At 39.9% G+C, this 15,596-nt stretch overlaps 1 protein-coding gene across 13 annotated transcripts in view; it reads left to right on the top strand.

The window, feature by feature from the left end:
* LOC105467067 (matrin 3) overlaps positions 1-10,689 on the top strand; it is a 39,299-nt gene extending 28,610 nt beyond the window's left edge. For 10 of the 13 annotated variants that reach the window (XM_071098338.1, XM_071098339.1, XM_011716396.2 and 7 more), the window contains 6 exons: positions 1,758-1,889; positions 2,353-2,396; positions 2,488-2,857; positions 5,232-5,598; positions 6,101-6,222; positions 9,592-10,689. In XM_071098338.1, coding sequence (XP_070954439.1) covers positions 1,758-1,889; positions 2,353-2,396; positions 2,488-2,857; positions 5,232-5,598; positions 6,101-6,222; positions 9,592-9,642 — 1,086 coding nt within the window. In that variant the 3' untranslated portion in view covers positions 9,643-10,689. The remainder of the gene's footprint in view (positions 1-1,757; positions 1,890-2,352; positions 2,397-2,487; positions 2,858-5,231; positions 5,599-6,100; positions 6,223-9,591) is intronic. The other 3 variants (XM_011716401.3, XM_011716400.3, XM_011716403.3) reach the window with 1 other exon arrangement.
* The last annotated feature ends 4,907 nt before the right edge of the window (positions 10,690-15,596 follow it).

Raw genomic sequence — 15,596 nt, 5'->3', positions numbered from 1 at the left:
GGCTGAGGCAGGAGAATTACTTAACCGTGAGAGGCGGAGGTTGTAGTGAGCTGAGATTGCGCCACCGCACTCCAGCCTGGGTGGCAGAGTGAAACTCCCAACTCAAAAAAAAAGAAAAAAGAAAAAAAAAAGTGTATCCCTATTTTTAGTGATGAAATCTGGAGGACGAGTTGTTTCATTTCATCCTTTTGTTGTTGTTGTTGTTCTTTTTAAAAAATTTAGAGTTAGCCAGGTACGGTGGCTCACGCCTGTAATCCCAGCACTTGGGGAGGCAGAGGCGGCTAGATCACAAGGTCAGGAGATCGAGACCATCCTGGCTAACACAGTGAAACCTCGTCTCTTACTAAAAATACAAAAAACTTAGCCAGGCGTACGCCTATTGTCCCAGCTGCTGGGGAGGCTGAGGCAGGGTAATGGCGTGAACCCGGGAGGTGGAGCTTGCAGTGAGCCAAGATCGCACTGCACTCCAGCCTGGGTGACAGAGCAAGACTCCATTTCAAAAAAAAAAAAAAAAAAAATTAGAGTTAGGCCAGGTGCATTGGCTCATGCCTGTAAATCCCTAGACTTTGGGAGGCTGAGGCCGGTGTTGCCCAGGAGTTTGAGACTACCCTGACAACATACTGAGGCCATATCTGTACAAAAAAAAAAATTTAACCAGGCAAAGTGGCGTGCTTGTACAATTTTAGCTACTCTGGGAGTCTGAGGTTGGGTGGAACACTTAACCCGGGAGTCCAAGGTTGTAGTTAACTATGATTGTGTCACTGCACTTCAGCATAGGCAGTGGAGTGAGAGCCTATCTCAAAAAGGAAATAAGAATGAGAAGAACACCTTTTCTGTTTTTCTTTTTTTGTTTTAAACACTTCTGTAATTCAGCATTGCAAGTTTGTGTTCTTTCAGACTTTTATTTTTCTTACAATATTTTAATATCTTCTAGGCTTATTACTTTTTTGCAGAAATAGTGTATATAGACGGTTTAGTATTTGGCACTATGGTGATTCTTGGGGATTTTGTAAATCTGACAGGTTGGTTTTTTGGTTTTTGGGTTTTTTCTGAGATGGAGTCTCGCTCTGTTGCCCAGTCTGGAGTGCAGTGGTGCCATCTTGGCTCACTATAACCTCGCGCCTCCTCGGTAGCTGGGGCTACAATAGGCACACTCCACCAGGCCCAGCTAATTTTTGCATTTGTAGTAGAGATGGGGTTTCACCATACTGGTCAGACTGTTCTCGGTATTCCTGACCTCAGGTGAGCCACCCACTGTGGCCTCCCAAAGTGTTGGAATTACAGGCGTGAGCCACTGTGCCCAGCCCTATTCCGTGACTTTTTAACTCTGTGCTAAAGATTAAAATTTTTAGCCGGGTGTGGTGGCTTTCACCTGTAATCCCAGCACTTTGGGAGGCCAAAGCAGGAGGATCGCCTGAGTCCAGGAGCTCGAGACCAGTCTAGGCAAGATGGTGAAACCCCAACGCTACAAAAAATACAAAAATTAGCCAGACATGGTGGTGCATGCCTGTAGACCTAGCTACTGGGGGGCTGAGGTGGGAGAATCACATGGGCTCAGCACTACGAGGCTTCAGTGAGCCAAGATTGTGCCACTACATTCCAGCCTGGGTGACACAGTGAGACCCTGTCTCAGAAAAGAAAAAAAGTAATGAAGATTTTCTAACCAGTAGGTAGAATACATAATAAGGTTTTATACAATTTTATAAAATATAATGTGCTTTGTGGTTTCTCTTTTCTTGTGTTCTTTTCTTTTCAAGGCTTTTATTGAGATGGAGACAAGAGAAGATGCAATGGCAATGGTTGACCATTGTTTGAAAAAAGCCCTTTGGTTTCAGGGGAGATGTGTGAAGGTTGACCTGTCTGAGAAATATAAAAAACTGGTACTGAGGGTATGTAGTGTTTGATTTGTCATAATTTAACAGCCTGTTTTTACATATTTAAAGCCACAACATTCTTCTAAACATTTTTGTATGCTAAAAAATACAGAATTCTTGAAATGTAAGTTTATTGAAAGAGGTAAATCTGTTGAAAGAAACTAGTTAATGAAAAAGAGCAACTTTTTTTTTCTGGTCTTTAATGGCAGAACTAGTCTTCCCTAGAGGACACCTTCATTGCTCTTATCTGTTTAAGTTTTTAATAGCTTTCTGCTACCAGAATGCTTTATTTTCCACTTCTCTGTTGGTATGGTCATAATGATGAATGTCTGACTGTAGGCAGCTTAGGTTCTTGGATAAGGTTGTGGGGATTGAATAAGCTGAGTTGATTATAGGGATCGTCTCCAATTATTAATTCACTGGATAATTGTGTATTCTGCAAATGTATTATCTAACTTCTGTAAAACTTGTCTTTTAGATTCCAAACAGAGGCATTGATTTACTGAAAAAAGATAAATCCCGGTAATTTCATTTTGTTTTTCATATGTGTGAGTATATTCAACTTAACTTTTTCAGATGACAAATTAATTGTGGTGTGTCCTTTTGATTTCAGAAAAAGATCTTACTCTCCAGACGGCAAAGAATCTCCAAGTGATAAGAAATCCAAAACTGATGGTTCCCAGAAGACTGAAAGTTCAACTGAAGGTAAAGAACAAGAAGAGAAGTCCGGTGAAGATGGTGAGAAAGACACAAAGGATGACCAGACAGAGCAGGAACCTAATATGCTGCTTGAATCTGAAGATGAGCTACTTGTAGATGAAGAAGAAGCAGCAGCCCTGCTAGAAAGTGGCAGTTCAGTGGGAGATGAGACCGATCTTGCTAATTTAGGTGATGTGGCTTCTGATGGGAAAAAGGAACCTTCAGATAAAGCTGTGAAAAAAGATGCAAGTGCTTCAGCAGCAGCAAAGAAAAAGCTTAAAAAGGTAAAGAAATAATATTGGTTTGTTTTAGTAGAACATTAGATCAGATCATCGTTTCAAGTTATTTACCTAAGCAGTGTCAGATAAAGAGAATTACATGATTTAAATCGAAAATAGATATGAACCAGAATATAAATATTTAAATCTAAACTCTGCAATAAATAATTAAATAAGACATTTTATTATAGTTGGCAAAAAACATCAGCTCAAAGAGGAAACTTTTTAGTAAAAATGAGGGAGAAGGACTCAAAATACATGCTTCTGTATTGTAGTGGTAGCATATAGGTAGGCAGCCTTATAGTGTAGCTTTTAAAAAAAATAGTTGTGGTAGCATATAGGTAGGCAGCATTATAGTGTAGCTTTGAAAAAAAAAAATACAGGACATGAGTTTGCAGTAAGTTAATTGACCCAAGATAGTTAAAACTTTTGCCACTCATTCAAAAATTACTGAATAATTTTTCCTATTTGAGATATGTTGGCCTGGTCAGATACTCTAGTATCTTTTAAAACAATATTATTTGAATATGTAAGTCATTTAGAAGACACATATAAAGTGAATATAAATATAGAAATACACACGGTGTAAAGAAGAGTAAAACAAAAGACCCACATTGTGCTGCCTGCCTTGCTTATGGAGTAGGGCATTAAAATGCCTTTGAAGCAAACTTTTTATGTTAAATGACTCATAAAATTTCGGAGTCAGCCCAGGCCCATTGGGTCACGCCTGTAATCCCAGCACTTTGGGAGGCCCGGCAGATCACTGGAGGCCATGAGTTCAGAACCAACGTGGTGAAACCCCAGATCTATTAAAAATACAAAAATTAGCCGGGTGTGGTGGCACATACCTGTAGCAGCTACTCAGAAAGGCTGAGGCAGGAGAATTGCTTGAATCTGGGAGGCTAGCGAAGATCACACCACTGTACTCCAGCCTGGGTGACAAGAGCGAGACTCTGTCTCAAGAAAAACAAGTAGAGTGAAATGAAATTTTTGCCATCGTGTTCCATATTCCGTTGGTTCTTTTTCTGTAACATTCAACTCAAAACCAGTATTTACCTCTGGGTTTTTATTTGATGGCTTGGTCAAATAACTTCCTTTATTTTTCTAACTAGAGCTTATCATTATGTTTACATTTATAAATGCTAATAATTACGTTTAATGGCATTTAATGCCATACATTTTTCTAAGTTCTTTTTATATATATATATACACACACACACATTTATTAATTTAATCCTCACAATAACCATATGTAGCTCGTACTGTTGTTATCTCCATTCCATAAACGAGGAAAATCGAAGTATGGAGAAGTTAAATAATCCTATAAGACACAGAGCCAAAATTTAGGCAGTTATTCTTCAGAGCATGATTTTTTTTTTTTTTTTTTTTTTGAGACGAAGTCTCACTCTGTCACCCAGGCTGGAGTGCAGTGGCATGATCTCGGCTCACTGCAGCCTCCACCTCCCAGGTTCAAGTTCTCCTGCCTCAGCCTCCCAAGTAGCTGGGATTACAGGCACCCAGCACCACACCAGGCTAATTTTTGTATTTTCAGTAGAGACGGGGTTTTGCCATGTTGGCCTGGCTGGTCTTGAACTCCTGATCTCAGGGTGATCCGCTCACCTCAGCCTCCCAGAGTGCTGGGATTACAGGCGTGAGCCACTGTGCCTGGCCCAGAGCTTGGTTTTTTAGCCATTACACTATTTGAAACTGAGCGTTTGCTCTAAAGAGTAGGTATTTGTAATATACTGTCTTACAAAGGACGTTGCTCAACTTTTTCCAAATCAAGTTTTTTACACATTCACTAGCAGCATTGTAGTCTCAGAAAAGATAAAATATGAATATTCTTACCTCATTTAACTTCTGCTCTTTGTGTGAGGCAGACCTTCCATTTTTTAGTTTTAAAATAAACTAAATTATTTTTCAAATTATCAGTAATTTTTTGGGAGAAAGGAAGAAGTTATTGTTTTGAGCTAATGAATAAAGGCAAAGACGCTGCCGGACGTGGTGGCTCACGCCTGTAATCCTAGCACTTTGGGAGGCCGAGGCGGGCAGATCACAAGATCAGGAGATCGAGACCATCCTGGCTAACATGGTGAAACACCGTCTCTACTAAAAATACAAAAAAATTAGCCGGGCATGGTGGCAGGGGCCTGTAGTCCTAGCTACTTGAGAGGCTGAAGCAGGAGAATGGCGTGAACCCAGGAGGAGGAGCTTGCAGTGAGCAGAGATCATGCCACTGCACTCCAGCCTGGGCAACAGAGCGAGACTCCGTCTGGGAAAAAAAAAAAGGCAAAGACGCTATCCATTTCCCTTCAAGTAAAGCAGATGGAAGGGATGCTGCAGGATAATTGTTGCAGAGTAAATTTGTCTTTCTTAACAGCGTCGTTTCCCAGGGAGTATGGAAGGTTTTGTCACTCTAGATGAGGTTGGTGATGAGGAAGATTCGGAACTTCAGAAACTTCGTAAATCGGGCATGGCATTTAAATCTGGTGACAAAAATGATGATGGTTTGGTTGAAATTAAGGTGGACAAGATCGAGGAACTTGATCAAGAAAACGAAGCAGCGTTGGAAAATGGAATTAAAAATGAGGAAAACACAGAACCAGGTGCTGAATCTGCTGAGAACGCTGATGATCCCAACAAAGATACAAGTGAAAACGCAGATGGTCAAAGTGATGAGAACAAGGAGGACTATACAATCCCAGATGAGTATAGAATTGGACCATATCAGCCCAATGTTCCTGTTGGTGAGATTTAAGTCTTTGTTCTTCACCTTCCTCACTGTCCTCAAAACAAACTCTTAGGTTTTAAAATAAGTTTTTAAAGTTGGTCTTATATAAACTGTGATAGCATTTTAAATTTCCTTTGTTTCTATAGGGAACAATTTATAAATCTTAATTGACATATTTTCCTCTTATACATGTCTCTGATTTTGTATTATTTTCTGTTGTCATCCCACAATGTGTTCCCTTTTCTCCTCATAAAATTTCCTGCAAGTTGCACATGCTTTTGTTTTGCCTTTCTGTGTTGTTTTTCTGTATTATATTTCTTTTTAAGAATACAGTGAGGTGGGACCTCAGACATCAATTAGGTAAAAGCAAAATATGGTTCTGTTTTTGTTTTTGTTTTCTAAGGCTGTATTGAACTTCTCAGAAACATGTTTCATTTAAATTATGTTGACAGGTAAAATTGTGAATACTAAATAAAATCTTCAGTTTGATTTGTAAGAATGTATGTTTGTGTTTCTAGGTATAGACTATGTGATACCTAAAACAGGGTTTTACTGTAAGCTGTGTTCCCTCTTTTATACAAATGAAGAAGTTGCAAAGAATACTCATTGCAGCAGCCTTCCTCATTATCAGAAATTAAAGGTAAGGCTGAATGTAAAACAGGAGAGTTCTTTTGTGAAAACTTAAGTTATGGAAGTAAGTGGGATATATAAGTAAAATGTGTATAGTCTTCTCTCTAGCCTCAATGCAGTGCTTTATCCTGAAAATAACTTTTTATTTGCTTTTTTCTTTTTTAAGACAGAGTTTCACTCTTGTCGCCAAGATTGGAGTACAATGGTGTGATCTTGGCTCACTGTAACCTCTACCTCCAGGGTTCAAGCAATTCTCCTGCCTCAGCCTCCCAAATAGTTGAGATTACAGGCATATACCACCACACCCAGCTAATTTTTGTATTTTTAGTAGAAATAGGGTTTCACCATGTTGGCCAGGCTGGCTGGTCTTGAACTCCTGACCTCTGGTGATCTGCCCACTTCAGCCTCCCAAAGTGCTGGAATTACAGGCATGAGCCGCTGCACCCGGCCCTTTCTTTCTTTCTTGATGGATGGATTATGGAAACATCTGTTGAGCCTCTTGTCATAGTTTACCCTTGTTACATAACAATTTAGTGTTTTCTAACCATGTTATAAATTCTGTGATAGAATTAAACTTACTCAGGTATTCTCAAATTGTTGTTGGGCTGTATCTCTAATTTGGAAGATGCTGGGAGTCTGAATACTAAAAGTCGCGTGACCATTCATATTAAATAATTTTTTAATATTGAAATTATTGATAATGACACTTGTTATTTTTATGACCAAAAGAATATAAAGATCAAAGGTGTAAATATATAAACCACAACATCACTAAAGAATAATTCCTGTTGAGATATATTGAAGTTTGTTTTTGTAATTATCAGCCTCTTTGGACTACCTGTTGAAATAATGACTGAAACTTAAAAGTAGTTGCTAAACAACTCAATTATAGATACCTTGGTTTTTCACACTGCTTTATAATAAGTTAACTATAGTTATACAATCTTTAGATATGTTCTGTGTTGACTAAATGGATGAATGTAATCTTTAACTTTGGAAATAATTTAGGTTCCTGGCTGTGTATCATCGTCTGTTTTTTTGTTGTTGTTTTGTTTTTTAATGTAACTGCTCTTTGCCACCTATATGTCTCTTACCATGCTGTATATGAAGAAAGAATCGTGGTTATTTGCAATGGTAGCAGCAATGTAGTACAATTATTTTATTTTTATTTTTTTGAGACCGTTTTGCTCTTGTTGCCCAGGGCTGGAGTGCAGTGGTGTGATTTTGGCTCACCCCAACACCCCCTCCTGAGTTCAAGCCATTCTCTTGTTTCAGCCTCCTGAGCAGCTGGCATTACAGGCATGCACCACCACGCCTGGCTAGTTTTGTATTTTTAGTGGAGATGGGGTTTCTGCATGTTAGTCAGGCTGGTCTGGAACTCCCGGCTTCAGGTGATCCGCCTGCCTCGGCCTCCCAAAGTTCTGGGATTACAGGCCTGAGCCACAGTGCCTGCCCTGGTACAAATTTTTTTTTTTTTTTTTTTTTTTTTTTTTTTTGAGACAGAGTCTCACGCTGTTGCCCAGGCTGGAGTGCAGTGGCGCGATCTCGGCTCACTGCAAGCTCCGCCTCCCGGGTTCCCGCCATTCTCCTGCCTCAGCCTCCTGAGTAGCTGGGACTACAGGCGCCCGCCACCGCGCCCGGCTAATTTTTTGTATTTTTAGTAGAGACGGGGTTTCACTGTGGTCTCGATCTCCTGACCTTGTGATCCGCCCGCCTCGGCCTCCCAAAGTGCTGGGATTACAGGCTTGAGCCACCGCGCCCGGCCACAAATATTTTTATCTGCTTTGATTTTAAGCTGTTTGGGGTCAAAAACTGTATGTATTGTTGAGAAGAATATGGAAATAATATAAAAGGTTGCTTGGTGCTTCTTGTGGCTCCTTTTATTATTTCCTTATATTTTATTTATTTTTTTGAGACGGAGTTGCTCTTGTTGCCCAAGCTGGAGTACAACGGCGCAATCTCAGCTCACTGCAACCTCTGCCTCCCGGATTCGAGCAATTCTCCTGCCTCAGGCTCCCGAGTAGCTGGGATTACAGGCACATGCCGCCATACCCAGCTAATTTTATGTATTTTTAGGAGAAACGGGGTTTCACCATGTTAGCCAGGCTGGTCTCGAACTCCTGACCTCAAGTGATCCTGCCTCAGCCTCCCAAAGTGCTGAGATTACAGGCGTGATGGCCTATTCTTTCCTTGTATTTTAAAGAAACTTTGTTACCTTCATCAAGAAACTATTAAGCAATACAGTAACTTGCTAATGGTATATTCATAATTTCCTAACTGGATGTTTGTGGGGTGTTTTGTTTTTTTTTCTTTAAAGGATATAACGGCTTTTAATTCGTACTATTTTTCATTAAGTATATTAAGTTGATAAATTCCAATGAGATGGAAAGATACTTTGGACATTTTAGATTAGATTTTTGAATATGTCTTTTGTACTTCCATTAGTGTCTTAATGGAGCTCCTGTGTCTAGAGACTCTAGAAGTCCCAGGTTTAATGGCAGGGGTCAGCAAGCTACACTTGTTGCTCAGTCATCTGCTTTTGTAAGGTTTTACTAGAACCTACATCCATAATCATTTAAGTGTCATCTATAGTTGTTTTAGTTTATAATGGAGTGCAGGATTGAGTAGTTAAGACTGAATGGCTCAATGAGTCTAAAATATTTACTGCTGGCCTGGCAAGAAAATGTTTGTTCAGGTGATTTAATGAATAGTGCCTTGAGGCCAGATGTGGTAGCTCATGCATGTAATCTCAGCACTTTGGGAGGTGGAGACGGGCAGATCACCTGAGATCAGGAGTTTGAGACCAGCCTGACCAACACAGTGAAAACCTTGTCTCTACCAAAAGTTCAAAAAAATTAGCTGGGCATGATGGCCGGTGCCTGGAATCCCAGTTACTTGGGAGGTTGAGGCAGGAGATCAGTTGAACCTGGGAGGTGGAGGTTGCAGTGAGCCGAGATCACGCCACTGCACTCCAGCCTGGGCAACAGAGCAAAACTCTGTCTCAAAATAAATAAATAAATAAAATAAAAATGCATGTCATTTAGACCCATAGTTCTTGGGGTAGTGTCAGTTCAGTGTGACTGTGGTCTTTGTTTTCTTATCTCTAAAATGTAGGCTTAATTATAACATTCGAATTCCCTTTTTTTTTTTTTTTTTTTTTTTTTTTTTTTACCTTTTAGCATTTTTTCCCCATGCCTTATTGTAATGTCCTGAAACAGTTTTTGTGTGCTAGTAAGGATTAACTAATTGTTGAAAATATTGACAAAATTATAGTTTAAGTCCCTAAACTTGGATATAAGATATTTGGTTTTGGAATTAATCCATTTTGCTGTGTTTCTCTAAGGTGACTTAATGGCTTTAATTCTCTCTCTCTTTTTAGAAATTTCTGAATAAATTGGCAGAAGAACGCAGACAGAAGAAGGAAACTTAAGATGTGCAAGAAGATTTAATGATTTCAAAGAAAATAATGGTTCTTCGTTTTTAATGTTAACCTTTTTTAAATACAATACTGATAGTTAGAAGAAAACTATTGTACTCTTTTGTTTTAGTGGAGAAATAATAGATGTCTGTTCATGTGTTAAGTGTTATAGCAAAAAAAAAATACACATATGGTTAAGTTAATGAATAGTTTTTGTTTTATCAAAATGGCAACGGACAGAAATACTTTGTAGAGATTGACTTCCTAAGCTACTTAAGACAACTTGCACCACTAAGAAAGAAATGTAGAACCATTTGGAAAAATGAAATTTAGTAGTTCCAAGTTTCAAAGAAATGTCAACATTTTATTCCATTCAATAAAGAACAAAACCAATAGTATTTTTATTACTTTCATCTGAAACATTCCATGTTTTAATCTGAGCCTTGCAGACTTTGATTTGGAGTTTGAACCTGTTTTGGTTGCATTTCATTTTTGGAGAACTTCATTAACGTGAGATTGGCGATTCAAATGCAGGTGCAGTTTTCTGTTAATGTCATGCTGTTGTTTAGGTAATAAGAAATATTAAGTAATTGGCTTTAGATTTTGTAATTTTTTCCCTGAGTTCCTGCTAGATTTCGTATTCTAGTAGTCAATGTATTTTCAGTGAAATGTAAAAATATTCCCGTTCTCTTTGACCAGTATTAATTTTTGAGATCTTACTGCTTGTCACTTGAATCCCGTAATTGTCATACATCTCTGGTATAAGCAACATTTGATTTTTGAAGTGTGTAGACCATCTCTTCATATTTTCAAGATGTAATTTTACATTTCTGCATTTTTAAAACAGTTTGGCCATAATCCTAGATGCACGCTTCTAATTCATGTACCTGCACATGTGACCTTTGTGAACAGAAATTTGCATGTATAATTTGTGTTTACTTGTAACTTTCTGGTTATATACTGCTTATATCTGTGGATTCAAGTTACTGAAGTGAATACCAATAAAAAGAAAACCCTAGGCTATGTTCATTGGTTATACATGTTTGGAATGTTAACCAACATATTTGTCAGTTGTGGTTTTTATTCGCTCTTAAACTTTGTGCATGCTTTAACAATTTATTACTTTTAAATCTAGAGTGAATGTTCTAAAGACTACCGCTAAAGGTCTGAGTTTTAAAAATTTTGCTGCTGGTGGATTTCTTGTTCCTGTTACATAACTAAAAGTGAGGCCATTTGTGGTTTTTAAAAACCTTATGAATTAAAAATACTGCAGGTGAACAAACAGCAAAAGCTTGTGTTTAGACATACTGTTGACTTAACAGTACAATTGGAAATAATATGGATGAGCAAGAATTAGTTCTGCCAACTTTTCAAAATAATTATGTAGGGCTTCTTGGTATATTGGATCATCTGTTGTAAACAGGTTTTTTTTTTCCCCCCCCCTGAAACAGGGTCTCGCGCTGTCACCCAGACTGCATGCAGTGGCACAGTCATAGTTCTCTGCAACCTCAGCCTCCGGGCTCAAATGACCCTCCTACCTCAGCCTCCCGAGTAGCCGGGACTACAGGCTCATGCCATTATGCCTGGCTAATTTTTGTTTTTTTGTATAGATAGGACTTTGCCATGTTGCCCTGACTGGTCTTGAATTCCTGGGCCCAAGTGATCTCACTTCAGTGCTGGGACTGTAGACATGAGCCACTGTCCCTGGCCAAGAAACAAAGTTTTAATAGGATAGGCATTGTCTTTCAAATGTTCAGACCCAAATGCATTAAAGGATATTTCAAATAGTTGGATAAATTTTATGGTCTCTCCCGTTGAAAAGCAGGTGATGATTTTAATGTGACATGCACAAAAAATCCTTGCCAGTTTACTTCTGCAATTTTAGCCTTTACTAATTACCCACTTCTGTTTAATTCCCGTTTTTAACTAACAGCAAGTACAGAAAGCACTATGTGCACAATGGAGTTCTTCAGTGTTTCCTGTTGGTGATGGCTTTTTCATAGCTTTTACTTTGTTGGATTTAGCAAGTTGAAGGAAAGAATGCTTTGTTTACTTTATTATCTACATTTGAGAGCATTTAGAAATCAGAAATTGTTACAATAAGCTGTTAGTGATAAATCTATAACAGCCCTCAGATTATGAGAAAACTTTTTAATAGGAATGTTTCCACTTAAGTTTGCTGTAAAGTTTAAGAACATGTTTCCTACAGCTATTTCAGCCCTTAGTTTAATCTTATATTCTACAAAAGTGAATGAAGCTTTTAGAAGTACCTTGGGTTTGTTTCATAATTCTTCTTTGTTGACCCATTGCTAGTAAATTTGGGATCTGAGAGTGTCCTTTATAAGACGTTAATTGGATAGCTGTAGTATTGCTTTGAGTATTCTAAAAATAAGTTCGTTTGAAATATTATTCAAGAGTATGAATTTCCAACCATCGTGTGTGTATGTCAATACTTTTAGAGATTTATTTATTTGAGACTGTCTTGCCCAGGCTGGAGTGCAGTGGGATGATCTCGGCTGAATTCTCCTGCCTCAGCCTCTCAGGTAGCTGGGACTACAGGTGCATACTGCCATGCCCAGCTAATGTTTCTGTTTTTCTTAGTAGAGGTGGGGTTTCACCATGTTGACCAGGCTGGTCTCAAACTCCTGACCTCAAGTGATCTACTTGGCCTCCCAGAGTGCTGGGATTACAGGCGTGAGCCACCGCACCCAACCCCTCCAGTGATTTTTAAGTGGTAACATTCTGTATAGCTTTTTAGGAATAGCCATTATTTGAGTTCCCTAAGGACAGGTTCCCCTGCCACCTTTTTTTAAGGTGATGGGGACTGGAAAAGGAAATGGTAAACTATGGAATGTTGTGGCATGTAGTAAGGTTATACAGGGAGAAGAGTGTACTTAAATTTGCTACTTTAGCTTTGTTCACAGTGGATTTTTTTTCAGCCTAAAGTTTGTGACAAAAGCAGCTCATGGTATGTAATAGAAATCTGTTGGGACACTGCAGAGCAGCATATGGACTGTTTAAGATAACTTGCACTAGGACAGAAGCAGCTCTGGGTATAGTCTGTTGGTTGCCTTCCATCATAGTGTAGCTGAAAGCCTGGGTATTCAGTGTTTAATGAGTTTGAGGTGGTTTTATACCCTGACAGAGGACCCTCACCTCATTGTTGAGCTAGCTGGGTTTGAAGTACTCTCCCACTTCGACCATTAGGTGATAAGGTCAAGATTCTTGGAATCAACACTCGTGCACAAATAGTTATGGGAATTATTTTCCTTTAAAACGAATTGTTTGCAGCCGGGTGTGGTGACTCACGCCTGTAATCCCAGCTTTGGGAGGCCAAGGTGGGCAGATCACAAGGTCAGGAGATCAAGACCATCCTAGCTAACACGGTGAAACCCCATTTCTACTAAAAATACAAAAAATTAGCCGGACGTGGTGGCGGGCACCTGTAGTCCCAGCTACTCGGGAGGCTGAGGCAGGAGAATGGCGTGAACCTGGGAGGCCGAGCTTGCAGTGAGCCAAGATGGTGCCACTGCACTCCAGCCTGGGCGACAGAGTGAGACTGTCTCAAGAAAATGGTTTTCAAATGTTTGCATGCATCAAAATTGCCTACAGGTTAAAGCATTGCTGGCTCCCTGCCATGTTTTCTAATTTCTTAAGTTTGGGATGAGTACTGATAATTTGCGTTTTTGAGAGATTGTTTGGAGGTTTTAATGGAAACCCAGCTAGACGTATACCCTTAAAGGACCGGTCGGTCCTCCATTGGTGATGGTTGTCCTCTTCAACACACTGCACAGCTTCAGGAGGGTCAGGAGGGACACACTTGGAGCAGTGAGTGAGTAAAGGGACACCTACCTAACCAGCCAGATCAGCTGAATCAGTTTTTGTAGTTCTAGTAGAGACGGGGTTTCACCATGTTGGCCAGGCTGGTCTCAAACTCCTGACTTCAATCCTCCTGCCTCGGCCTCCCACTCAGCTCTCGCGTGAGCCACCGCACTCGACCTGATGTGCATTTTTAACGAGTTCCCAGGTGATGGCAATGTCAGATCAAGCTTTGAGAACTTTACCTGTAACTGAAGATGTGTTGGTGGTAGGTAATTGTAACCAGATCCTACCTGGCTTGGTTCGTTACTATTGCCTGAGGTACTGGTTTTGCTACTCTTTCCAAAGCTAAAACTAAAGGAAAAACTATATAGTCACCTTTTTAAAAAAAAAAATCATTTATGGGAAACAACCTCTTTCAGAGCCGTAGATACTGTTACCCTTTATTTTTAGCCAAACAAAGTTTTGTAATTTTGTTGGGGATATGGTAAGAAATTGCAAGGAATGTTAGTGGAATAGAACTACAACAGGAGTTTGCCATTTTGCCTGGTCAAGCGGTTTATTATCTTTGTTTTTCCTTTATTTTGCACCTCTCAAGCTTTACATAGGAACTAATGATGATGCTTGGTAACAGCTAGTTTGCTGAAATTTAATGAGAATGGAAAAGTGGAAATGGTTAATTCTGTCACTCTGGCAGATCTAACTTGCTGATGGATCTCAGTTAAAGCACTGGTAATTGGGTAATAGCCTGAAACTTGAGAGAATTTTTGTCCAAATAACTCCCTATGGAGGTTAGTTGAAAAAATACTTGATGAGAACAGTCGAGAAGTAACATGATTAATTTTGAAGAGAATTTTTTTTTGGAGACATGGTTTTACTCTTGCTGTCCAGGCTGGAATGCAATAGTGCGATCTCGGCTCACTGCAACCTCTGTCTCCCGGGTTCAAACTATTCTCAGCCTCTTAAGTAGCTGGAATTGGAATTACAGGTGCCCACCACCACGCCCGGCTAATTATTTTTTCTTCTTTTTTTTTTTTTTTTTTTTTTTTTGGTAGAGACAGGGTTTCACTATGTTGGCGAGGCTGGTCTTGAACTCCTGACCTCAGGCAATCCACCCGCCTCAGCCTCCCAAAGTGCTGGGATTACAGATGTGAGCCAGCCCAATTATATTAATTTTAAAGGATTTATTCTTAAAGTTTTTGGTCTTCTCCTGCCTTTGAAGTTTTCTTGTTTGTTGTTGTTGAGACAGGGTCTCACTGTCACTAGGGTGGAGTGCTGTGGTGCAATCATGGCTTACTGCAGCGTCCATCTCCCGAGTCTCAGGTGATTCCCACATCTCAGCCTCCACAGTAGCTGGGGCTACAAGTGCACGCCACCACACCCAGCTAAGTTTTATATTTTTTGTAGAGGGGTTTTGCCATATTGCCCAGGCTAGTCTCTCAAACTCCTGGACTCAAGTTATCCGCCCACTTTGTTTTCCCAAAGTGTTGGGATAACAGGTGTGAGCCACCGTGCCCAGCCTATGAGAAGTTTCTTCTAAGGACCTGATCCAAAAGAGTATACACAAAGAGCAGCAGGAGTCCTACCTTTGATTAGGACGAAATGCTTTTCAAGCTTCACTCCTTGCCCCTGCCTATCAAAAACGGGACCAATTTCAGTTGGCTCAACTTTGACAGGGTTGTTAAATAAGAAGTAGCTGCTGCTTATTGGCCATTTGGCTTTTGAGATTTAAATGGAAGAGTTTGTTTTCCTACATGATGGGAAAATTTGAAACATCACAGAGCAATCAGATCCCAGCTACTTAATAACTATCAACTCTGTTTTGTTTTGTTTTGTTTTTGTTTTGAGACGGGCTTTGGCGCTGTCACCCAGGCAATAAATAGCTCACTGCAGCCTCGAACTCCGGGACTCAAGTGATCCACCTGCCTCCACCTCTCAAGTAGCTAGGGCTACGGCCATGTGCTGCCATGCCCAGCTAATTTTTGTAGGGGTTGTGTGTGTATGTGTCTAGAAGATGCGGTCTTGCTATGTTGCTCAGGCTGGTCTCAAATCCATGGGCTTAAGAGATCCCCCTAGGCCTCCCAATGTGCTGGGATTATAGGGGTAAGTCACCATGCCCGGCATATTTTACTTTTTTTGCTACACTT

Source organism: Macaca nemestrina, chromosome 6, assembly GCF_043159975.1.
Source record: "Macaca nemestrina isolate mMacNem1 chromosome 6, mMacNem.hap1, whole genome shotgun sequence".
Taxonomy (NCBI): Eukaryota; Metazoa; Chordata; class Mammalia; order Primates; family Cercopithecidae; genus Macaca; species Macaca nemestrina.
The sequence above is the reverse complement of the archived record's forward strand: the minus strand, read 5'-3'. Positions and strand labels throughout refer to the sequence as shown.